Source organism: Corvus cornix, chromosome 1, assembly GCF_000738735.6.
Source record: "Corvus cornix cornix isolate S_Up_H32 chromosome 1, ASM73873v5, whole genome shotgun sequence".
In the NCBI taxonomy this organism is placed as follows: Eukaryota; Metazoa; Chordata; class Aves; order Passeriformes; family Corvidae; genus Corvus; species Corvus cornix.
The window spans coordinates 1,281,215-1,306,547 of record NC_046332.1 but is presented as its reverse complement, the minus strand read 5'-3'; the positions used below and the strand labels follow the sequence as shown (position 1 = coordinate 1,306,547).

Genomic DNA, 25,333 nt, shown 5'->3' with positions numbered 1-25,333 from the left:
AAAGAATTCCTGGGAACCTCAGGGAGGAGCACAACCCCCTGGAGACATCTTCTTGGAAGATGCCCAGAGAAGTCAGCAGTGGTGACATCTCTGACACCTGGGAGCTTTCCCATGTTAATGCCTGGCAAGGGACAAGCCTAGAGAGGAGGGAGGAGCGGGACTGCTGAGCCACGGAGAGAGGGAGAGGGAGAAGAGCCAGCAGAGGAACACATCCAGGAGCTGGCAGGGTGGGAGCCAAGCCCTTGAGCTGCCCTGTTTGTTTGCAGACTGAAAGCCTTTGTGCACACACGAACACCACAGAGGGAAGTGCTGCCCTTGGAGGTCCCCGGTCTGGGAATGGCCAAACCAGACCGTTGCTGTGTTGGCTCTTGGGCCACGAGGTACCTCTAAAATCCCGCACATCGGGGCATTTGGACACTCACCAGGAGGAAATGGGATGCAGCTCAGCCCTCACATTAGAACTGAGCAGAGGCACGTGCAGGTGTGCCAGGCCAAGAGGGACCACAGGGTGTGTCATGCTCAGGGTCCTGCTTAGCCAAGGGTGATTCGCACCTGCTCTCATCCTGGGGGAGAAAAGCAGCATTTCCTCTCGTGGCTGGGTTAAAGAACAGATGTCCAAGTGCCTGGAAAACAGAGATTTAACGATTTGCCTAATTACAGCCGCCTGGTCTCAGCCCCTCTTGGCCTCTGGATGACAAGGCCCTGTTAGCTGGGAATAAGTCATACTCAGAGCCCTGTGGCAGGGACAGAGCCCACCACAGCACAATCCAGAGAACATCCCATGGCTCCTTCTCCAGCCACCCTGCTGAGATGAGCCAGTTTGGACCAAGGATGCCAAAGTCCAGCAGTTGCTCCTGAGGGCAGCACAGCACCTTCACCTCCCCCTCCCCCTCCAACGGGGATTCGGAGCACGGCACAGTCACATCCCTGCACAGAAGATTCCCTTGAACCTTCCTGGAAACCCAACCAAGTTCTTGTCCGCCATTCCCGTTATTTTTCTGTTTTATTTTAATCTTCTCTCTGTTATTGTTCGGCTTTCCTTTGAGCAAATTTCTCTGAGTATCCAGGAATAGAAGACACAGCAGATAATACCGGGAAGGAAGTGAGAATGCCTAGGATTACTGGATATATTAAATCAAACTCATTTCATCATTTTCTCTGTTTATGCCAGATTTGTCTGAGTATTTACCCCTTAAGTTAGAGGAGTCACCACCCTGCTGAGATGAGGATTCTTGGTTTGACGTGCATGGAGAGAGAGTGACCCAGGCACTGGCAGCTCCCAGCCTGAGTAAAGGGATTTAAAAATAATAACTTGGAATAGAAAAGAATAGAATAGAACCTTGTTTGCAGGAAAATGATCTAAAAAACAAATTAAAGAGGCTAAAACACTGCAAAAGGTGCTGTGAGTGAGGTCACCCACTGCTCCTGAGCCTGCCAGCACACGCAAGCTCCAGGGCAATGAGCTGATCTTGTTTCCCATCAGATTCCCCTCCTCCCTCCCTGCCGAGGTGCAGAAATCAGCCACTGCCTTGGTTTTGCAACACATCCCCAACGGGATGGACCTGCTTGAACATTTTTGGCTGGGGCAGGTCTCAGGTGTCCCAGATAGCACAGGATGGGCTGCTTGAGGGGAGGAGGGCCCTGCCTGCTTCTCCAGGAAGTTTCACCTGTGGCAGATGTGGGACACAACCTTCCGACCCTCTGTTTGAGGTTTTATAGCTCAGAAGTTGAAGGCTGGGAATTCATTCTTTTGAGCAACTGGGGAAAGTGAGGCACAGATGGGGGTCATCCCAGGAGCTCCCCAGCCCACGCTGTCATTCCCAGCAGTGACAGGCACAGACCTCCTTGCTCAGGATGGTCTTACAACTCGTCAAAGATACACCTGAGCTCCAGATCAGCATCTCCTGAGCATCAAGAAGCATCTCCTGGCCACACTCCTGTGCTGGACAGGCACCCGAATCCCACCCACCCTCCCTGCAGCACCCAAATCCCAGGCACATGCAAGCCACCACATCAAAAGAGAAGGTTCAGCAGCCGTGCCTGGTTGTGCCCAAACACAGACAATTGATGGCCAGGACCCCCCAGGATTGTATTTTGCTTGTTATGGTTTCCCCCCGGTGTTTGGATGAAGTGTCTGGGCCCTGGCTCTGCTCCGAGCTTTGTTTAGAAGGTGCTGCCAAGGTAATGCTGCTCCCAGCACTGCTGCACGTCCCTGCAAAACTGAGTCCATCCTGGGAAGCTGATCCTGTCCCCCTCCTTACCCTGCACCCCCGGTTCCTGCTCCTAATGTTGCCCATAACACCAAGCAAACCCTACAGCAAGCCCTAAGTGGGTTTGCTGGCTCTTTGAGCCCTTCTCTGCTTGCACAGAAGCGGATCCAAGGGATTTTCTGGTAGATTATATGCGGGAAGAAATGGGAATAATTCCCATTCGGGAATGGAGGACATGGAACTGTCCCTCTGTGGGGCTGCTCCTGATAAAACCTCCAACAAGTGGTGGTGGTTCAGTCATCTCCCAGCAAGCAGAGCAGAAAAAGCTCTTATCCCTAAATCAAGAGGTATTATTATCTGGGATTTCTCCAAAATCTTCCTATAAATGTTACCATCACGTTTGGTTTAGCTGAGTACAAACCTCAAGCACTGGTAGAGTTGGTTTTTTTGCCCACCTGTGAATGACTGAAGAGAAAACTGTGACTCAATTTCGCCTTGTTTTTGTAATTCTGCTCTTCTACAGAAAAAGGAAAAAAGAAACAAAGCATTTTCCTTCTTACAAGAGAGACCAATTCTTGGAATTAAAAATATAAATCACTTGGGACATGCCTTCCCCTTTCATCTCCAAGGGCACAGCGTGATCTTCTGAGAAGCAGAATTGAAAGGGAGAAGTAAAGACATATGAGTAGCTCCCACAGAAAACATCATCAGTGATGCCAGACATGAAACAGAGTTTTTTTTCCCCCAAAATAAATGTCCGGTTTGGTTTCCTCTGCAGTGGAAGAAACAGGGAAGTGTGTTTCAAATATTTGCTGTGGTGGCTGGATGTGATGGACCCACCTGCAGGAAAAGGAGAACCAGCCCAAGACTTGAGCAGATCCCTGCATGCTCCTGGGAAGCAAATGGTCCATGCTCTGAGTTTGAATTCCTGGAAGACTTTTGTCCTTCTGGGAGATGCCTCAGGCCTTGAAGTTATTTTGGGGTCTTGGGAATCCCCAAGGCCTCATCCTTACAGCCCTTGGCAAGGGTGTGGGCCAACTGAGTCAACAACACTGCATTTAATGGTATTAAAAAGCAAATGACTTAAATTGACCTGAGAAATGACTTCAGCAAAATACTTAAAATTCCCACTACGGAAATGCACAGACCCTTGCACAGAATAATAATTGCACATCCATCCAGCCGGGTGATTTGATCCATGGTTTAGAAGTCACATGGAAAATTCCTTATTGCTTTCAGAACCGAGCACACGTTTCCCGGGGAGGCCACAGAAGTTGCACCAAGTAGTTTTTAATGTAAAGCATTAAATTTGTGTTGCACAAAATTCCTGGTGAAATTCAACCGCTTCATCCTTGTGCTGCCTCAACCCATCCATAAGAGCCAAGTGTTGGATGCCCACATGGTGGTAAATTGGGACAACTGTGTTTGGCCCTGGTTTAAGGCGGTGGACCATGATCATGGAGCTCCTCAGGGTGGCTCATTAACGCAGTTCTTGGTGCTCAAGGCACGAGCTCTGGCATGCCCCAGGTCAGAGGGAGTCCAGCTGCGTTCTTCTGTGCGTCGCAGAAGCAACTTCGGGATCAGGAAAGAGCTGCTGGCTGGGCTGGCTAGCTGGCTTCTCGGCAGAGGGAACACGGCAGGAGCCGACGGGATCGGCTCTCGTAGCTCGGAGACAAAAGAAGCAAGAAGCTGTTCGGGTCTGTCTTCTAACAGGTTTATTGTTAGAAGTTTCACAACCCGAACAAGCTCGGAAAGCTGGAATCCGATGGGAAGTGATGGGATGGTGCCCTGAGGCTTGTCCTCAGTTTTACAGGGAATTTGAAAACCCCGGTGAAAGGGGAAAACACCCCATGAGTTACAAGCCAGGGGGAGGATACAATGTACGAAGAGCCACTGGGGTAAACCGAGAGGCGGGAGTGATAACAGAACCAGCGAACAACCGAGTAAACGAGAATTTTCCCGAACCGGGAGAGGCGGCTTGGACCCGGGCACCGCCCAGGGGGTGCAGCTTAGGCTTCTGAGCCGCCCCTCGACCCACCCTCTGTCTCTTCGCGAAACTGGATCCAGGGGATGGGCTGGGATTGATTGGCATCACGCTGCCCCAGCCCCGCAGTGGGCTGGGTCACACCAACAGCTCATCCCTGAGATGCTGGGTTCCAAGTTTAAAATAACTATTTTCACCCTTGGCCATGTGGTCCCTTTGGCATGGCGGTACCCCAAATGCAGGCATCTCCACCAGCATTTCCACACTTGATCCCTTGTTGCAATTGGGATCAATAATTTCCCAGAGAAGGCTCTCCAGCTGCAGAACTGCCTCAGGTCCAGCAGCCAAAGCAAACAAGCTGATGAGGAAACAACAGGGAGTTGAGGGAAGTTGTTTTAAATCTTTCCTGGATGGGAAATCCCGAAGGCACCTCCAGGTCCCGTGTGTTTTGAGCTCCTTATTCCTCCTTGTGGATGCAGTCTGGAAAGTGGAGCTGGCGATCCAAAGGGATGTGGGGTGCTCCCCATCACCCCCAGGCAGCACGGACAGATCCTGCAGGTCCCCAAAAGGATCTGAGCTTGCTTGTGGACATCCTTCTGTCTTCCTGGATGGAAAGAGCCACAGAGAGGGTAAAACCCAAAAGGGTTTTCAGGATGGAGGGCAAGGAGCCAAAGGAAGGATTGTGGCCAGCCTGGAGGTATTTGATTTCCACTCAACCATGCAAAATTCAGGGATGCCCCTATCCCAGACCCCAGCTCTGTCCTTGAAGAGAGAAAGTTGACTACAAATTGTGAAGATCCAAATTGTGAAGGATCCCTGATGGCAGTGGAGGGTGACCAGTTTCTCCACCTCAGAAGTCCAGCAGAGAGATGACTTGTCTGACTTCACCCCAGTTGGCTGCACTGCTCTGACTGTGGTGAACTCTGGTTGCAGTGAGAAGATGGAGGGCTCCATCGCAGCAGAGCTCAGGAGATGAGACTTTCTCCACCAAACACCTTCTCTGCTAAAAATCCAGGGATTCAAAGGCGCTGGGATAGCAGACGTCCATGGGGGTGACCATATCCTTTGCACTGGTTTAAAAAGAGAAAGTTGCCATCAAATCTGACCTCCTCATGAGCAAGTTCAACCAGATCCACCACCCTGGCAGGCTGGAGTTGTCAGGACATAAGAGATTAACTTCATTTCCGTTATAAATAGCTTTTAGATGTAATGAAATTCTTCATGCAAGACGTCTCCGGTCTGGTGAGACATGGCGGAGCCCGAGGCAGAAGGGACCCAGCCTGATCCCTGCCTGTCTGTGCTGGGGAACAACCTGAGAGCCCTGAGGAACCCCCCCATGGGGACATCCAGTGTCTGGTGGTGGGGACATCCCAGCCCCGAGGCTCTCACAAAGCTTCAGCATTTGAAAAATGCTGCTTTTCACCTCCAAGGGGTTTTGCACCGGTTGGAGGAGCAGGGTCCCAGTTCCAAACTGCCTCCCTGGCCTTGACCACAGATGCTCCTTTCTACATCCAGCAGCCACTGTGGGATCTGCTGGCAGCTGGAAGCCTGGATGCTGGTGGGAAGGTGCAACCACCCCCGGGAGCAGCAGTGGCAAAGGTCACCTGCACTCAGGAGCTAATGCAGTTACTGGCAACCTCCAGCCGGAGGAACAGAAACCAGGGGCTCAGAAACTCAAATCCAGCCACTGTGCCAGGCCTTTTTGCCAAGGATTAATTCACTCAGTCAGACTCCAAGAGGAACCAGGCTAGTCCCTAACCCCACTTATTTTTCCCAATGATTCCAAAGAATAAAATGAATAAAAAGAGGTTTAAAAACAACACTTTGCTTCAAACCTCTTTTTTTAGCCCTGTCTACTGCCTCCAAATTAGCCTCTCCTATCCCTGCTCAGCCCCCAAAATGTCATTTTTGGGGGATTCCCATTTATTCCAGGTGCTCTAGGGCTGGGCTCGTGGTTCAGTGAAGGCATTTGGAGCTGGCAGGCGGCCAGGAGCCACTGTTGTATTTTCTTTTTTTTAACACTCCCACCACTGTTTACAGTGTCCCCACAGCGGGACAGCCGGCTGTTCACCTTGGGGACCTGCAAGGACACCCGCTGTGCCGGGAGGGAGGAGGACATCAGCCTTCCCCAAAGACAGAGGCAGCACTGGAGGTGGGATAGGTGCCCTCGCTGTCAGTTGCTTGGGGGAGTGAGTTGTGCCCATCCTCAGCTGCATTCCCCGGATGCTTGCGGGAAGTCCTGGGCTCCCCATCCCAGGATGTTGGGCTTGTTTGCACAAGGCACGTTTTCTGGGGAAAAGCACATTTCACCCCAGTTTTCTTCTCCCCGTGGAGACTGAGGGAGCGGGGAATTTCACAAGGGCACCGAGCCATTGCCAACCCAACCCCACAAGCCCAGGCAGCCCCGGGATGTGAGGGATGGCTCCAGCCTGGCTGTGGTTGCAAATATTCGTGTCAGATCCTGCCAGAGCCCATCTCTCCTGTGGCCACGCTGCCCAGCTTGGCCGTGGGCTCGCGCCAGGATCGATGAAAGCCGTGTTGTCCACTGCAGCAGGATCCAGGCGCCTCATTGCACTTCACCATCCATTCTCTACAACCCAAACCCTCTCACGGCCTATTTGGGTGCCTGCTCAATGAGGAGACACTGAGGAGCCCCCCATATGGAGTTCCATCCTCTGGGCAGTGTCCCCAGCACCTCCTTCCCTTCCACTGAGACTGAGACCCGTCACAAGCCCCAGAAAGGAAAGCAGGGAATCATTCTGGAAGGCAAAATGGGCTCCCAGGGAAAGGAAGAGCCAAGCCCCTCATCCCGCGGAATCCCAGCATCCCAGTGCTGTTTATGCATCTGCCGTTTCGTACCCAACCCTTCCCCCCGGGGTTCTTTGCCTTATTGCTCCTTAATAGCCCTGCTCAGGAAGCGCGGAGCCTTGACCGCCTGGTTAATGAGTACGGGAGGCACCGACCCCTTTGGCTGCCACCCGGTGCCGCAGGGAGACCCTGTCCCCGTCACGCCGGGCCAGGACAATCCAGCTGCTCCCTAGCGCATGGGCATCCCACCCTGTAAATCCCACTTTTGGGGCTGTTGGGAGCCGCCCGACACCCTCTTTGATACAGATGTTCGTCCACGATCCTAAGCCACATGTTTGCCCCCATGCAGCTGCCGGCCCCCCGGCCCAGCTGTTTCTCCCCCCTGTCTCGCCCCAATCCAGCTGTGACCCCTCCCCAGCCCCTCCGGGCCCTCCCGCAGGTGCCGGAGCCGGAGCGGGGCGGAGAGGGGCGGCCCCGGGGCGGAGCGGCGGCGGCAGCGGGGAGGCTCCGAGCGCTCCCTGCCGCGGGCTCCCGGCGCATCCCGCTGCTGGTAAGTGCCGCGAACGGTGGGAACGGGATCAGCCGAACCGGGCAGGATGGGACCCTAAAGGGTCAGACTCAACCGGGAAGGATGGGATCTTGGTGGTCAGAGTGAACTGGGCAGGATGGGGCTGGAAAGGGCAGGATGGAACCCTACAGGGTCAGAGTGAACCCGCTGCCTCCCGGCGCATCCCGCTCTGGTAAGTGCTGCGTACCGGGAGTACGGGACAAGCCGAACCGGGAAAGGATGGAATTCAAGTGTCTCAGAGTGAACCGGGCAGGATGGGACTGGAAGGACGGGATGGGACTGGACCGGGTAGGAAGGGACCCAACAGGGTCATTTCCCACCAGGCAGGATGGGACCTCAGAGGGTCAGAGTGAACCCGGTGTTTCCCGGCACATCCCGGTGCCGGTGAGTGCCGCGAGTGCGGAGGGGGAGACGGGACAAGCCGAACCGGGCAGGATCAGACGAGAAAAGCTCATCCTGGATTGGGCGGGATGGGTACAGACCGGGCAGGATTGAGCCCGAACGTGTCAGATAAAGCTGGCTCAGGATGAGACGTGGGATTCAGACCAGTCTGGGTGGGACCTGGCAAGATGAGGTCGAACTGGGCAGGATCAGACCCGAGGGGGTACGGTTGAACCAGTCAGGATGGGATCCAACAGGGTCAAACCCAACTGGGCAGGATGGGGGCAGACTGGGCAGGACTGGACCCAAACAGATGAGATTGAACTGGGCAGGACGAAGCAGAGCTGGAGAGAATGGGGTCAGATCCAGAGAACATCTGTGATTTGGGGTGATCCCAGAGCCACCCCAAATGGAAGCTGCCCGACTTTGCTCTTAGGGAGGTTTTGCAGCTCTTACCATGGAACAGGGCTCAAAATCCCACTGTGATCCCCCTGTCAGGGCTGGTCCAGGGGGGCTTCTTCCCTGTCCCTCTGCTCCCATGGTCTGGGGTGCACCCAGGACGCACCTGCATCCCTCAGGCATTCACAGGGATCAGCCCCATGCCAGAGGTTGTATGGCACATAAATATGCTTAAATCTGCTCGAGGGACTTGGTTTTCTCTGCTTCAGGTGCCAGTAGCCTGGCCTCTACCTTTTATGTATATATATATATGTATGTATATGTGCCTATCTACCTCCAGAGGTATGAATATATTCGTGTATATGAGCATGTCTGCATAGGCATGTGTGTACAGAAGTATCAATATATTTCTGCCCATACGGATGGAGTTATGGATCAGCATGAGTGTGACCCCGTGTGCTCAGGGACACGAATTGGTGTACAGGGGTGTGGAAGTTTGTGGCTGTGCATGTGTGAGTGGAGACACATATATATATCTGTAAATATGTAATGTGTGTGCATGGAGAGCCATCAATACGGTTGTATGTATTGAGATGTACATGTAAAGAGATGTGCAGACGTGTATTTATGTATAGAGGTTTCTATTTCTTTCTATTTCTGTTTCTATTTCTATTTCTATTTATAGAGGGATAGGCCAGCTGAGACTGGGCCAGCTCGTTGTACCTTCCCTGTCCCCATCATTCCCTTTCCAGCAAGCCCAGATTGCCCAGAGCCTCCCTGAGGTGTTGATTTATGATGGGGCACTAAAGCGTGGGAAGATGAAGGTGGTTACCCAAGGACAGAGCGGCTCTACCAGCACCCTGTGCCCCATTCCCGACAATCCATGTTTAGCACCCCAAAATTCCCAACTTTGTCCCAATTTTTCCACATCGTTACACCCTCAGGCTTCACGAACTGGAGATTTCCCTGAAAACATCCAAGCCTTGGTCCCCACTGGGCAGATGGGCACCTGAAGATATTTTGGCGCCAGCCAGGAGGGGTTTGGGGATGAGGATGTGGTGGCTTTGGCTAAGTGACATGCAGGACAGAGCATCCCCCTTCCATTCTCTTTGAAATGTGCTGAGCTGGAGCTTTCACTTCCACCCAGCCCAGCTTTCCAGCCCTGCCAGCGAGCCACAAAGACCAGGATGGGCAGGACAAACCAAGGAGGAAGATTTGCACGGGAGGAAGCCCTCCCCCATATCCCATTCGAGGGCAGCCACAGCCAAAAGCTTTTCCCACTGTATCCAGCTTGCAGAACCCCCCTTCGAATCAACAGCAGGGTGTTAATTAAAGATAATTGCAATGGAAAAGGGCTTGGTTTGAAAGCAAAGGGGCTGGAGGAGGCATGTGCCAGGGGAAGCTCACGGCTGCCGGTGATTATTTTTAATCTCTTCCCCATCTGGCCACAGAGCAGCCCCACTTCTCTTTCCTGATCCTTGGTCCTCCTCCGCAGGCACCTTAAACCCCTGGGATGAGGGTGACCCCATCCTGACCCCTCCCAACACCACAGGCACGCCCCTTTTTCCCCCTAAAAGTCTCATTTCCCAATGGATTTCACCCGGTGCCCATCACCGTGGTGTCAGGGCACCAGCTCCTATGGATTTGGGAGGTGCCAACCCCATCACCCCAGGAGCTGGCAGGGACCCCCGTGATGGGTTTTTGGGGTGAGAAAAGGGACTTTTGGGATAATACACCCAGACAGATGATGAGCTGGGAACACGCCCTGGGCACGGCAGCTGGATGAGGCTGAGGGTCTCAGCGTGGTTCCATTAATTGGTTTCATTAATTGGTGGATGATGGCAGACTGTGACTGGGGGTTATGGGCAGGGTACAGTTGGGATGGGGATTCTCCAGTGTCTGGCTTTGCCCTGGGACCAGGAGGGACTTTTTCCTCCTCTCCTCCAGCTTTCCCATCCCTCCAAATGCAGCAGCAGGGGGGTTCAGTGCTGCTTCCCTCTTACAAAGAGGGTTTTTTTCCCTTATTTGCCATTTTTGGGGGGGATACCTTGTTTTTTTGGCTGCTCCTTTTTTTTCATGCCCTCCACAACTGAAGGCCTATGTAGCCTCGGGCATGGCCCTTAGCAATGCCCAGCAAACACCTCCAAGGGGTGTTTTGGGGGAAAATTCTGTTAAAAAGGGGCATAGGCCACACTGGTTCACTTCAAATTCAGTGCCTGTGCCTCAGTTTCTCTCGTTTGACTGCATCACCTGGACAATTGGAGAAACTTCTTCCTCTTGGTGCCACAGGGCTTGGGACATCCCTGTCCCAAACATCTGCCCACAGTTGGAAGGAGCCAAATATGAGGGAAGTGAGGCAAAAATGGAGGAAAGATTCAAAAATGAGGGAAAAGGGCCAAAAAATTAGGGGGAAAATGAAAAGAATTGTAGAAAAGACCAAATCATTCATGGTGGCCTGAGCTGGCCGCATCCTGGCACCCAGAGGCAGGAGCATCCCCTGCCCTGGTGGCATTTGTGCTGTGCCACAGCCATGCAGTGCCATGCAGAGCCATTCCATGTGCCCGCCCTGCTGGGGTTTCTGTTCCCCATTTGCCCAGGGTGCTGCTGTTGAGAGGAAAAGGGAAGTGTTGCTCAACGGGGTGAGCAGAGCACCCACGGATGTGCCAAGCGCTGGGCACAGCGCTGGGTCCCAGCACACTGGGGCACCCACTGGCACCCTGGAGCACCCCAGCAGGTAAGAGGCGCTCCCAGGTCCCCCAGGACACCTCTTCCCAGCCACCTTGTCCCCAGTGCCCTTGGTGGTGCTCCTGCGACCACACAGGGGATGGCAGAGGTTCCTGTGGGTGCTGGGTGGGTGCTGCCCCAACCTTGGGTCCTGGGGGAGGCTTGAGAGGTCCCAGGGGAGGTTTGAGGGGACCCAAGGGACAGGGAAGTTCACAGCCCTGGAGCAGTTTTTGGCTTGGAGGTGGGAGAGGTGAGTGCCGGGAATGCCGGAGCTGGGCTGACAGTGGGGTGCAGTGGGGTGCTCAGTGGGATGCTGAGGGGTGATGAGGGCTCAGTGAGGGGACAGAGGGACTCCATGGGGTGCCGGGGTGCTCAGCGGGGTGTGAGGAGCTGAATGGGGGTGCAGAGGGACTCAGAGGGGTACCAGGGGATAGGCGGCAGGTGCAGCTGCAGGGGGACTGATTCACAAGCACAGAGCACCCCCAAAATTGTGTCCCCGACACTGACACTGCAGCAGGGCTGTGCTCTGGGAACTGGGGAATCCCCAGACACCTGAAATGGGATGGTACAAGCTGACGGGGTGGCCTCTGGACTCGTGCGTCTCTCCCTGGTGCCCTGTGCCCCACACTCCTGGCTGGAGCTCGGGCACCTCCTCCCTGCCTCAGTTTCCCCTTCCCGGGCAGCGTGGCCACCCCCTTCCAGGCAGGTTTGTGCCGGGGCAGCAGGGCGTGCCTCCGGCCAGGGCTGCAGCCAGGGCTGCTGGCAGGGCAGGGAGCGAGGGGAGGGAGGAGAAGCGGGTCCTGCTGCACCCCGAGCGTGTGTGGCCGGAGTGCCCAGAGATGCTGCCAGTGACACGGCTGGGCCAGGCGGCTCGTGGGGCTGTGGCACCACATCTGTCACGCTGCTCTCAGCCTCTGAGGAAAGCAGATGTCCTCTTCCCCTGCTCATAGCAGCCCAGAGGACACTGGATTGGCTCTCTGAGCGCACAGCATTAAGAAGCTCTGGGCTCGTTGTCACCAGTGCCGATTCCGGGGTGAAAGCACCCGCGAGGGTCGCGCTGCGCTCCGTGCGGGTGGCACCTCCCGCACCGAGCCCGGCTGGCTGCAGGGCTTTGGCACCCCCTGCAGAGGAGCAGGAAGCCGTGCCGGCGGCCACCGGCGCATCCTGCCGCAATTTCCTCTGCCGGAGGGGGATGACAGCGGCTTGGCCTTGTGCAAACCTCTCTGTGGGGATGAGTGTCATGGGAAGTGGAGCTGGGATGGGCACCACGCTTTCCTGTGTGCAGCCTCTGCGGTCCCACTCACTCCACCTTCACCTTCTTGTTAGAAATCCATCATTGTGGCTTCAAATCATGGAATCATGGGAGGGTCTGGCTTGGAAGAGGGACCTTAAAGATTCATTCCAACAGCTGCCATGGGCAGGGACACCTTCCACTAGCCCAGGTTGCTCCACGCCCTGCCCAGCCTGGCCTTGGACATTTCCAGGGATGTCACAGCTTCTCTGGGTCACCCAGCTCTCCCAGCCTGGCTCCAGAGCAGAGGGGGTCCAGCCCTGGAGCAGCTCCGGGGCCTCCTCTGGACTCTCTCCAACAGCTCCACATCCTTGTGCTGCTGGCCCCGGGGCCGGGGCAGCTCTGCAGGTGGGGTCTTGCCTGAGCAGGGCAGAGGGGCAGAATCCCCCCCACCTTCCCTGCTGCCCATGCTGGGGGATCAGCCCAGGGCACGGGGGGTTGCACATGACTGCACGTGGCTGGGTCATGTCCAGCTTCCTATCCACCAACACCCCCAAATCCTCCTCAGGGCTGCCCTCCATCCCTTCATCCCCCAGCCTGTGTGGATGCTGGGGGTTGCCCCAGCCTACAGAACACTGGTCCAGGTTCATCCTGCGAGGGCATATGTGACACCAGACAGACGAGTCACCAGCTGTCCCCTCTGACATTCACAGGTGCTGCGGAGAGGCCACACCAGCAGAGAGGACATTGACAGGTGGGAACAGCACCATGGCCAACCTGACGGCCCTCGTGAGCCCAGGGAGGAACTCCTGCACCTACCACGAGGAGTTCAAGCAGGTCCTGCTGCCCCTGGTGTACTCGGTGGTGTTCGTGGTGGGGCTGCCCTTGAACGCGGTGGTCATCGGGCAGATCTGGCTGGCGCGGAAGGCGCTGAGCCGCACCATGATCTACATGCTCAACCTGGCCATGGCTGACCTGCTCTACGTCTGCTCCCTGCCTCTCCTCATCTACAACTACACCCAGAAGGACTACTGGCCTTTCGGGGACTTCACCTGCAAATTCGTGCGCTTCCAGTTCTACACCAACCTGCACAGCAGCATCTTCTTCCTCACCTGCATCAGCATCCAGCGCTACCTGGGCATCTGCCACCCCCTGGCCTCGTGGCACAAGAAGAAGGGCAAGAAGCTGACGTGGCTGGTGTGTGCGGCCGTGTGGTTCATCGTCATCGCCCAGTGCCTGCCCACCTTCATCTTCGCCTCCACCGGCACGCAGAGGAACCGCACCGTCTGCTACGACCTGAGCCCACCCGAGCGCTCCGCCGCCTACTTCCCCTACGGCATCACACTCACCTTCACCGGCTTCCTGCTGCCCTTCGTGGCCATCCTGGCCTGCTACTGCAGCATGGCCCGCATCCTGTGCCAGAAGGACGAGCTGATCGGCCTGGCCGTGCACAAGAGGAAGGACAAAGCCGTGCGTATGGTCATCATCGTGGTCATCGTCTTCTCCATCAGCTTCTTCCCCTTCCACCTCACCAAGACCATCTACCTGATCGTCCGCTCCTCGCCCACCCTGCCCTGCCCGGCCCTGCAGGCCTTCGCCATCGCCTACAAGTGCACGCGGCCCTTCGCCAGCATGAACAGCGTCCTCGACCCCATCCTCTTCTACTTCACCCAGCGCAAGTTCCGCGAGAGCACCCGTTACCTCCTCGACAAGGTGAGCTCCAAGTGGCGGCACGACCACTGCGTCACCTACGGCTCCTAGGCGAGGACAAGGCCACCTCGGGGCCACCAAGGCACAGAGCAGTTTCGGTTCTAAGCTCCACGGAGCAGAGATGGCTTCACTGGGGACATCCTTGGGAGGATGGCATCTCCCAAACTTTCAGCCCATCTCCAGCCTGCAGTGGTGCAGTATGAACCCCATCACATCTCCCTGGCTCAGTCACTCGCTTGGAGCAGCTCCAAGCCACTGATGCAAAAAAATCCACTGGGACCGTGGAGAACAAGATGGGACCGTGGAGGACACATCACTGGCTCAGGATGAGCTGCTGGGGAATGATTTCTCCCTGTACTCAACTAAAAATTCCCTGATAGGGGCAGCATGCAAAGGCTGGGGAGGGTTTGGTTCAGCCCATACTGTGGGGCCATGTGTTTCTCCAGCTCAAGGTCAGTGTCACGGATGTTTTTGCGTGGTGCTGGGACATCCATATCCCCCAGTGCCCAGAATGAAGCCACACCAGCAAGAGACACAGGCTCACTGGTATTGCTGGTGCTGCAAAATGGTGGAGGAGGTCCCCTGGATGGACTGAGAACAGGGAAAGGGGACAGAAGGGCAGCTGGAACACCCATGCTGGATTTCCCACTGAAGCCATGATCATGGGCTGGGTTAGGCACAAGGCAGCAGCATTGTCACCTGCCTGGGCACCTTCATCTGCATCCAGCTCCCTGTTTAGCCCAGCACCCCAAATCTGGCCCATCCTGGTGTCTGTGTGCCCTGCTGTCACCTCCTAACCAGGATCCACCACAATCAGAGCCAGAACAGAGTTGGGAAACCCCTGACACAGAGAGCTACTCAGCATCCTCATCCTCATCAGTGCACATCCCACAGCTGGCCTGGCCTCTCCACAGGGTTGGGGATTGAGTTTTTCTCCCACAGCCTCTGTTGGGATGCTGCTCCCTCACAGCGAGGAGGGATCTGCGAGGTGGATGCACCACTCATCGCTCTGCGAGCCTTCTCTAACATACAGGATGTATAGAATTAACTCCCTGCTCTTTCTCAGATGGGTGTATACACCCACTGTATGTACAGACATAGAATACATCCCAGCAGAGGGAGGTTTGTGGCCCAGCGCAGGCTCTGCAGTGCAGAAATTCTCTGTCTGAACACAATATATGCATCTATACAGTGTATATATATAAATACATACATGGATAACAGCATTTTTCATGTCTGCTTATACTAATCACATCTAAGTTGGTTTAAGTAATTTGCTTCAAATCTCCAGGGCTGAGCATACCTCCAGCTTGGCTGCCGGCAGCTGGCCAAGCGTGCAGCTCCATCCTGACTTGCTCCCTGCAGGTACACGGTGTCTCTTCAGGTACCCGGCCACCCAAGGACTCTTACAGTGGGGATTCTCTAACACGATGTATCAAACCAGGAGTCCCGTGGAAAAGAAATAGATAAGGACCGATTCTTGCTAGGTGTGTGAGAGCTGTTTGAGAGCTGTGTGAGAGCTGTGTGAGAGCTGTGTGAGAGCTGTTTGAGCTGTTTGAGCTGTGTGAGAGCTGTTTGAGCTGTGTGAGAGCTGTTTCTCCCTGCAGCCGCTCGGCCGGGCTGTGCCGAGGAGCCGAGGCCGCCCCGGGCCCGAGGGTCCTTCCCGCGCAGGGAGCACAGAGCAGCCAATGGGAGCGGGGCTGAGCAGGGGCTGGGAAACCCCGTGCCGCCCTCAGCGCCCCTCTCATGGCGGGGGGGGGGGAGGGACGCGGACAGAGCCCGAGCCTGATGTCCCCAACCCTTCCCTGACAGGAGGAAGGTGACGGGGTGGGAGCGCCGGGCCACGCCGTCCGGACCCAGGAGAGGGCGCAAAGTATTTAGATTTGGAGAAATGCAGCTGATCCGTGGGTGTCCACCTGGCTCCAGGGAGGGAAGGAGGAGCCCTGCACCATCACAGCACCCAGTTCCTGGATAGGACCCATGGGACGAGATGGCCGAAAAAAACTGAACCACAATAAAGCTCCGAGGGGGAAAAAAATTAATCAGCTTCCAAAAAGCCTTTTTGGTGGTGGCTGCAGTGGTGGCTGCAGGGGCTGTATGGGCTCAGGTGGTGACATCCAGCAGCCTCAGGATGATGTTCCTGACACTGGAATCACTAATTTGGAATGTTTTTAAGAGCAGGGGACACACAGAGCTGTCTTTCAGTCTCACCATGTCCTGCCCAGCCTTGGGGTCCTGTCAGCAATTCCCGTGGCCTAGAAGGCAGGGTGATGTGAGTAAAGGGATCCCTTAGAAATGGGGTGAACGCTTTGACAAATCTCCTCTGCTTGCAAGGCGCTCAAAGCCAGCAGCTGCGGAACAGCTCCTACAGCACCGAGCGGGGATGAAATACACGGCTTTCCCAAAATGCCAGCTGGGGGGGACATCATGGGCACATCATCCTTGCAGCCCAGGACTGGGGGAAGCAGGGAAGCAGGGCGGAGGGTGGGAAGGGAGAGCCAGGGAAGGAATACTTGCTGGGGCGGAGCATCTCACGGCATCGCTGCAGGAGGTTTTTAGGTCCTAAGAAATGCATTTACAGGAGGTGATCGGGTTTTTTTTCAGTTTTTTTGTGCCTCAAGGTCAGAGCCAGCAATGTCCTCTACGTGGCCAGGACACCGCTCCAGCCCCACCCGTGCTGCCAAGGCCACAGCTCACCCACCAGCCATCCCAGCCACCTTCATTTTTCACATCCCCAGCGATAAATCTGCTGTCTTGGGGGAAAAAAAAGGGTTATATGCTGCAAATAGCAAGCGCTGACAAATGATGCTGAAAACCCACGAGAAAGTCTGTTCACGGGGCAGTGCTTCACTGGAGAGCTTTGCAAGTCGGGAACAAGGTGTTCTCCCTTCCCTGAGATGAGCTGCAAAGCAGGGTCTGGAGAAATCCACTGCGATGGGAAGAATCTCTGGCTGGAACTCACATTTTTGATTATTTATCCTGTTTCCCCCTAAAAAGAAAAAGCTGGGAAGGGATGGAGGGAATCACGGAATGGTTTGGGTTGGGAGGGATGTTGAAGACCATCTAATTCCAACCCCCTACCAAGGGTGGGGACACCTTCCACTGTCCCAGGCTGCTCCAAGCCCTGTCCAGCCTGGCCTTGGACACTTCCAGGGATCCAGGGGCAGCCACAACTTCTCTGGGCACCCTGTGCCAGGGCCTCCCCAGCCTCACAGGGAAGCCTTTCTTCCCAGTATGCCATATAAATCTCCCCTATTTTAAAGCTGTCCCCCCTCATCCTATCACTATCTGCCCATGTAAAAAGTTGCTCTCCCACTTTTTCATAAGCCCCTTTATATAAGGGAAGAGGGATGAAGGATGCTGGGGGTGGGGGGGTGTGAAAAAAAGGATGCAGGGGGGTACTGATGGATACCAGAGGGGGGTGAAAGATACAGAGGGGTGCGAGGTGTTCCTGCTTATCTTGGGAGCGAGAGGGAAGCTCTAAAGCCGCCTTCCTCTCCCCCCATCCCCTCCATAAAAAAAGGAAAAATTAAACAAATAATAATAAAAAAAAAAAAAAGGGAGCAAAACTTCAACCCTCCCCCTCTGCGGGAGCAAACCCCGCCTCCGGGGAGGAAAGTTTATTTGAATGCAACAAATAAAAAAGCAGGGGGTGAGGGAGGAGGAAAAGCCAAAAAAAAAAAAAAAAAAAAAGAAGTGGTTGGGGGGGGGAGAGAGAGAGAAAACAAAGCGGGAGGGATGCAGCCCGCCGGCAGCCCGGAGGAGGAGCGGGGCCGGGCGGTGCCTGCGGCGGGGCCGGGCCGGGGCGCGGCGGCGGCGGGGCCGGGGGCGGGCGGGAGGCGGCGGCGGCGGCGGGGGGGCACCGACAATGGCGGAGGGGGGCAGCGGCCGGGGGTAGCGGCGGCTCGGTGCCTCCTGCCCGCCTCCTCCCCGCCTTCCTCCTCCTCCTCCTCCTCCTTCTTCTTCCCGGGTAGGAAAGTTTCAGCGCCGATCGCGGAGCAGCAACCGGGCCGGGCTTTTGGCAGCCTGGCCCCGTCGGTACGGCAGCTTCGCTTCGTTTCACCGAGCCGGAGCCGACGGGCCCGGTTTCATGCCGGGGCTCAGCCGCCGTCCCCGGCTCCACCGCCGCCCCCGCCGCCGCCGCCGTCGCCGCCGGGCCCGGGGTTAAACGCGGAGCCGCCGCGCTGGCCCAGCGTCCCGGCGATGCGGAAACTCTTCGGGGAAAGCTGCCGGCAGCCGACGGGACCGACCGGGAATGGGATGGGGAACGGGAGCGGGAGTGGGGGCGGGAGCGCCCGCGGAGCTCCCCCGCCGCCTCCGCCCCGCAGCCGCGTCCCGCACCCGGCGCTCCGCTCTCCCCGCGGAGCTCCGCCGGAGCCCGGCCCGCATTCCTGGCATAACTCGACTCGACCGCAACCACCCTCCTCCTCCCCATCACCCCGCTCCAACGGGGACGATGAAGCTGCGGCGGCCCGTTCTCCCCGCGCCTCATCGGGCAGCGAAGGCGAAGGGCAGAGCGCTGCCCACCGGCCCCGCCGCCGCACGGAAGAAGAAGAAGGAGGGCACGGCGGATGGCGATGCCCGAGGCCGAAGGCTGCACTAGGGTGGTCCCCCGCCACCCGCTGCCCATGGTGGCCCGCGTCTCCAAGGTGAACATCCTGCCCTTCGGCAGCCCCGGCGGGTCACGCAGCAGCAGTCGTTATTCCAGCACGGAGACGCTGAAGGAAGAGGAGCAGTTTGGGATCTGTTGGCCCAGCCAAGGACGGACTCTCCAGGCAGGTTATGGTATCTATCGATCGCCCAGTTTCGGGGCCAGCGATGGCCTGGCGTGGGGACAGCCGGGGGTTCGTGTCCGCCCCAAGCTGCCCCAGAGCGTGGCCAAGGCAAAACCGGACTATGGGAGCGAGAGCCTGCACCAGCCAGCGCTGGAAGGGGAGCGGGCCAAGCACCGCAAGTCCTTGTCCAACCCCGACATTGCCACCGAGACCCTGACGCTCCTCAGCTTCCTCAAATCAGACCTCTCAGAGCTGAAGGTGAAGAAGAAAGGGGTGAGGATCGGCCTTGACGTGGGCTCCGATGGATGCTCCAGCGTTGCCAGCCCCTCCCCAGGCAGCTGCGGTGCCACTCATCCCCAAAACCGCTGGGCACCAGGCGAGCGGCCAACGCTCAAGGACCTAACGGCCACTTTACGTCGCGCCAAGTCCTTCACCTGCTCTGAAAAATCTGGGACGCGGCGGCTTTTCCTACAGAGCACCATGAAGCAGAGCTCCTCCGAGCTCCTCCTGGCCTCTACTGACAGCCAGGACCGGGTGGCTCCGAGTGGGGGACAGCAGGGGGACGAGGATCCTCTCCCCATGGTCATCCAGGACCAGTACATCCAGGAGGCGAGGCAAGTGTTTGAGAAGATCAGCAGGATGGGTTCCCAGCAGGACTACGGCTTTCCTGCCGAACAGAAGGACAGTGGAGGTGCGGAGGGCGCTGAGGTGGTGGCACCGACAGGGACGACAGACGCAACCCTTCGGGGACGGGTGGAGAGCACACGGTGTTTGAAGGATGTGGAGTCAGAGGAGAACCTCGCTTGCAGTAAATCTGTGGAGGAGCTGTCGGGTCACGAGTCGAGCGTGACAGACGAGGGCATCGTCACGGAGCCAGAGCCCATGGGGATCCCCTTCCAAGGCCTGCATGAAGCTGTGGACGCCTGGATGCTACCCAGTGCTGGACTGGCAGCCGGTGACTCCGAAATGCCACTGCCCGCTCACCCGACGGCAGCGGTTGAAGACCTTCCAGCTGGCAAAACCCGAGACGCCGAGCACCCTGGCAGCCTGCGGCGCCGACGTAAGTTCCCGTCAGCGGGCGCCAATGGGATGGAGGGCGGCAGCGAGGGTGGCACTGAGCCCTACCGCTCCCTCAGTGACCCCATGCCTCATCGGAGATGCTCGGTGGCGGAGGAGGCGAAGAATTTCTCCGTCGACAGCAACCTGCTGAGCTCGCTGAGCGCCAAGGCGGGCATCCCCCAGCCTGGCGCCAGCGCGGGCAGCGCGGGCAGCGCGGGCAGCGACCTGTCCCTGGGCAGCGATGGGCCCCGGGACTACAGCAGCCTCATTCGCACCATTGTCAGCCAGCCCGGCGCCATGGCCAAGCTGGGCGATGACAAGGCCAATGGCAAGACCATCAAGAAGAAGTCGCTGAGCGACCCCAGCCGCCGCGGCGAGCTGGCGGCCGGCGCCTTCGAGGGTCCCGGCGAGGCCATCAGCGAGCTGGAGCCCAGCATCCCCCCGTCCAGCAGCGAGCCCATCCTCTCGGCACAGCCGGCAGCGCCGGGGCACCGGCCGCGGCTATGGCTTTGACCCCAAGCTGGCCGACGTGCTGTCCCCTCGCATCGCCCGCCGCAGCTCCAAGAAGCGCTCCAACCGCGCGGCACACCAGGAGAACCAACCGCCCCCGGCACCCGCCGTCCTCGCCAAGAGCCGCCTGGCCACCAAGCACGTCCGTCACACCAGCGAGCCTGCCACCTTTGTCCCCATCACCGTCCCCGAGGCACTCGTCCCCTCCGGCCACCACGGCCACCTCCCTGTGCCGGCTGCTGGCCGCTCACCTGGAAAATCCTTCCCGACCCTCCAGCCTCCTTCGCTGGAGGATGTCACCAAGCGGTACATGCTGGCCCTCAACTCAGGTGACACGTCCCCCAGTCCTGGGGATGGACCTTGCTCGCCACCCGCTGCCCCACCGCCCCGGCTGCCCCGGTGCTCGCGGCTGCCCGATCAACACGGCCCCAGGACCAAGCCACAGGTGGTAAGTGCCCATCCATCCTAAAAGCACCTTTGTTTCACAGGGTATGTGACCCATCTAAAGCACTGGTGGCCTTGGGGGCCTGTCGTGTGTCCCTTGTGGTGGACAGATTCCCATCTGCGGAGGCACTGCTGGATGGCCAAGAGCCCTCCCAGCCCTTTCCGGTGGTCCCCAAGGGATGAGCTCTTGTTTGTTGGAGCAACCTCCCTGATAAAAAAGCAATTTTTGGATGGGAAAAAAGAAGTTTTCAGGTTAAATAATGCCAAAATTTGGTGGAAGAGGGTTTTATAAATATATATATATATCATTTTATGTTTACATATAACATCTCTCTATATAAGGTCCTGATAAATTGACCATCTCTGAGATGCTGAACCAAAAATTGCCTTTTCCTTGGCTGGGAAGGCTTAAACAATCCTCCTGCTTGGGATTCCTCATGTTATACCCCTTATCAAGCAAATCTGCCTTTTCCCCCCAAAAAAAACTGCCATCCCTCCGCTTGGGATCATGAGCACTGCTGTGCTGGTGGGTGGGAAAAGGGGGGGGAAACATTTTTGTGCAGGCACTGAATATTTGATCGATAGGTACAAGTTTGATCCTGTGTGGGGAAGAATTGGTGCAGGCTGGGGGATGTGAAGGTGCTCTGCTCACCCTGAAGCACACTTGCGTGCTTTGGGATCTTTCCTGGGATGGGTTTTTGGCATTGCTGGCCCCTTGGCCGTTGTTTGAACACGAACTCGGGTTCCCATCACTCCGGGTGTTTGTGCCGGGAAGGGCTTGGAAGCATCACCTCCTGCTGAGGCACAGCAGTGCCAGCACCCACGGGGCTTTTAATAGCTCTGGGAGAAGCCCAGAAATACCCGTTCCCGCGGGGGATCTGCGGAGAGCTCGCAGGAATGATGCTGGCAGGGCTCTCTCCCCCTGCTCTGATGCCGATTTAAGAGGATGGGCTGGACCATTCCCTTCCAGCAGCCGCCGGCAGCCAAGCGTGAAGTCCCCAGGCTGAGCCCGGCTGTGTAACCCTTGCTGGCCAGGGCAGAGCCACATGGAGCAAGGCTGGTTTTCTTTGGATCCTCCAAAAATCCAGATCCCTGCAGCATCTTCCCTCCAGGATGTTCTCTTGGGGTCTGGCATCCTCCTCACAAGATATTCTCTTGGGATCCAGCATCCCTGCAGCATCATCACTCCCAGGATGTTCTGGGCTCTGGCATCCCCACAGCATCATTCCCCCAGGTTATTCTCTTGGAATCCTTCATCCCTGCAGCAGTATTCCCCTCAAGATGTTCTCCAGGGGTTTCTGCTCGCCATCCAGCTCCTTCTCCCGTTGTTGTCCCTACTGCCAGGCAACAACCATTGGTGGCTGAGAACAGGGAGCTCTTGGCCACTGTGTGAAACATCCTTGGGGATGTTTTGGGTGAATTTGGGGTGAGTTTGGCAGCAGTTTTTGCCTGATGGACCAGTTTAGGTACAGTTTTTTGTCTTCTCTCATCTTGGGCTGAGATGTGCTATGGAACCATCGAGCGTTATAATTAAAATGGGTTAATGAGGAACCTCCTGGAGCTTTGGCTGGTGCCACCTTGGGGATGTTGGCAGGTCCCCAAGATGAGGCTGTGCACCCAGTGGCATTTCTAAATAATTAATATGCTTAGTTTATATAATATATGGTTTATTTTAATAATTTATGGAGAGACGTTTCTTACTCAGGCAGCTCCCTGTGGTGTCCTGGGGCCGGTACCTGATGGCCCCAGTATCAGGGATGCTCTGCTGACCCCACACCCCGATACACCCCCAGCCCTGGTTTGATCCCAACTTTGGGATGATTTTGGGTGGGTTTTTACCAACTGTTTGGCCGAGCGTCTCCCGAGGTGGATGGGCCCCCCCTGTGGAAGCAGACCCTGAGGATGCTGCTCCTCACCTTGCCTGAACCCTCCGGCCCTGGGGAAGAGGGTGCGAATTTTCCCTTTTAAGGGCAACACCAAAGCTGTATCTTCAAATCTCTCTCCTGCCTTGGGATTTCTTTGTGCTCCAGCCATATCCTAACTGGAACCAGGATTTTTATTTCTCCTTTTGATTTACTAGATAGTAAAGAGCTGGGATGTTTTATTTCAGATGGCACCAGCTTTGCCTGGGGGGGCGGAGGGGGACCGAGCCCTGCAAGGGAGTTGCTTTAATTCGAAGTGAGAGCACTGAGGACCGGATGTAACTTGGCACTGGGATGGCTGGCTGGGAACAGGGATTTATGTGCTCCCTGAGCAGCAGAGAAGAAATAAGCTTTATTTTTTACTTTTTGATTTTTTTTCCCCTCCCTAACTCAATGGAAAGGGCCGGCATTGCAAGGTTGTGAGTCTGTGTGAGGAAATGGTCATCTCCACTTGGGAATTTTGGGGGGTGGGAGCATCCATACCGTATCATGTGATGGTCTGTCCATCCTGGTGTCCATCTCCAGCTGACTGTACTGGGATATTCTCTTGGGGTTGAGTGTCCCTGCAGCATCATTCCCCCAGGGTATTTTCCCAGTTCCCATGGTTTGGTGGTGGCTTTGGCAGAGGTGCATCTGGCACATCCCACCGAGAGAGGTAACATGCTGTTCTCCCTCGGGGGCAGCACTGTTTGTCCTGGGTGCTTTCCAGCAATTCTCCATGGGGCTGGAGCCAACCAAGCCATCCTGGGTGCAGAACTCCTTCACACCATGCCTGATGATGGGCACGAGGCTTTTAATTCCTCAGGGGTCATTAGCAGCACGTCCTGCTCTGGCAGATCCTGTGGGAGAAAAAACCCAAAAACTCAAGATAAAGACTTCTTCCTGCTTCCAGCATCCCAAAAGCTGCTGGAATGGGCAACACACACAAGCATGTGTGTACACCCATGTGCAGCTCCACAAAGCCTAGCACCAAGGCAGGATGCATTTAGGATGCATTTGGGATGGATTTGGGGTCCATTTGCTGCTCAGCGAAAGTATGAGCAGGTTGCCAGACTGGCAACCACTTGGATCTTTCTTCTCCCCATGGCTGAATCCGTCTGGGGATGGAAAATTAGGTATGTTCGCTGTCGTGCTGTGTTTATTGACTTAGCAGCAGTTGGATTAAACAGGAAAATATTGATTTAAATATAGCACCTCTGGGGAGCACGGGAGTCGTGGGAACGCGGCCCCCGGTGCCCTGGCCGCTGCCTTCCCCACCTGCTGCTCCCCGAGCGGGGCGGCCGCACCCCGGAAAAGCCATCAGGGATGGAGGGGGATCCCGGAGGGAAACGCTGGGGTCGCGTTCCCAGGGACGCTTGCGTAAACCACCCCCTTTCCTCCCCAGCATCCTCCCTCCCAGCTCATCCTCCAGGAGCTCCTCCTCGCTGTGGGGACAGCTCAAAGGCCAGATCCGTGCACCGGCCATATATTCCTAAAGTTTGTCATCTTTGAACTTAGTTTCCCTCCGTTCTCTTTGTGTAAATCTCCACAGAAACCAGGTTTGGGGCTGTGGCTGGGAGTGTTCTCATTTTTTGGTGTTACTGGAAGTCTGTAATTAAAGGAGCTGCAGGGGAAAGGTGGGAATGGGCAAATCTTGGCTTTCCTCTCCCTGCTCCGATGGTTTGCCCGAGTTTTGCGTCCCTGGATCCGCCGTGCTCAGCAAAATGCTGGAGTGGGAGGAGACTGAGGCACACAGGCAGCCCTTCAGAGAGGTGAGATGTGGGATGGAGTGTGGAGAGGTTGGCTGGAATCAGGTGGTGCTGCCTGTCAGTGGCATGGATTGACCCTGGGATCAATGGTACAGGGCCAGACAACGTGTCCAGGGGGGTGACCCAGCCCAAATCCCCTCAACTCTGCCCATTTTTGCCCTGTCCCTTCCTCGCTGCCAGGGCTCTGAACAGGGCTGCTTTGTCCCTTGTCCCCCCACTTTAATTAAAAGCCTCTAATTAATTAGGCAGCGAGCTCCACCAGAGGGGATGATCCATGTGGGATGTGCATCCTTTGAGGGCTGTGATGGTGGTGTGGGGCGGGATCCAGCCTTGGAGCGACAGGGTTAGCGCTGGGCTGAGCTGGTGCTGGGGGCTGGCCTTGGCCTGTAGCTGCCTGATCCAAAGGTCAGGCTCTTGGCAGGATCTGGGATCTGCAGCGAGGGTGGGAGGCTGGAATGGGCTCAGCAGGAGCTCAGCTTCCAGCCTGTGGAGAGACCCACAGTCCTGCATCTGGGATGCACAGGGAGCTCCCTGGGGCTGGGGTGGACATGGAGGGGTGCACAGGGAGAGGCTGGTTCTGGAGCTTGTGCATCCACAGAATTCCCTGGAGCTGGTGTGGGTGGGCATCCCTGCACAGGGAGTCCTGGAGTGCAGGGATACACATACAGGGGGTGTGGAGAGGTCCTGGTGCAGGGGTATATTCCCAGGGATGCACAGGGAGATTCCTGGTGCTGGTGCAAGGGTGCCTAAAGGTGCAGGAATGCATGAAGAGGTCACTGGTGCCAGTTTGCACGGGCACAGAGGAACAGGGATCAGTAGTGCCACCTGTATCCTGGTGTGGGGAGATCCCAGGTGCGGGG

The 25,333-nt window shown here is 56.5% G+C and overlaps 2 protein-coding genes and 1 long non-coding RNA gene across 7 annotated transcripts in view; 2 read left to right on the top strand and 1 right to left on the bottom strand.

The window, feature by feature from the left end:
* The first annotated feature begins 7,476 nt into the window (after window positions 1-7,476).
* P2RY6 (pyrimidinergic receptor P2Y6) lies at window positions 7,477-15,241 on the top strand. 3 transcript variants are annotated; one of them, XM_010413306.4, is made up of 2 exons: window positions 7,477-7,552; window positions 13,019-15,241. In XM_010413306.4, exon 2 carries the CDS (start codon window positions 13,074-13,076, stop codon window positions 14,064-14,066), a length of 993 nt encoding a protein of 330 aa, XP_010411608.2. In that variant the 5' UTR covers window positions 7,477-7,552; window positions 13,019-13,073; the 3' UTR covers window positions 14,067-15,241. The 3 variants fall into 3 exon arrangements, with proteins under 3 accessions (XP_010411608.2, XP_010411607.2, XP_010411606.2); XM_010413305.4 differs by lacking the exon at window positions 7,477-7,552 and adding an exon at window positions 7,563-7,742; XM_010413304.4 differs by lacking the exon at window positions 7,477-7,552 and adding an exon at window positions 10,779-11,084.
* Window positions 15,242-17,883: 2,642 nt separating this feature from the next.
* ARHGEF17 (Rho guanine nucleotide exchange factor 17) overlaps window positions 17,884-25,333 on the top strand; it is a 28,504-nt gene continuing 21,054 nt past the window's right edge. The window contains 4 exon segments of the mRNA XM_039554954.1: window positions 17,884-17,910; window positions 17,913-18,526; window positions 18,571-20,334; window positions 20,336-20,807. Of these exon segments, the coding sequence (XP_039410888.1) occupies window positions 17,884-17,910; window positions 17,913-18,526; window positions 18,571-20,334; window positions 20,336-20,807 (2,877 nt within the window).
* LOC104698132 overlaps window positions 20,821-25,333 on the bottom strand; it is a 30,764-nt gene continuing 26,251 nt past the window's right edge. For all 3 annotated transcript variants that reach the window (XR_005602326.1, XR_005602325.1, XR_005602327.1), the window contains exon 6: window positions 20,821-23,564. This is a non-coding gene — a long non-coding RNA (uncharacterized LOC104698132). The remainder of the gene's footprint in view (window positions 23,565-25,333) is intronic.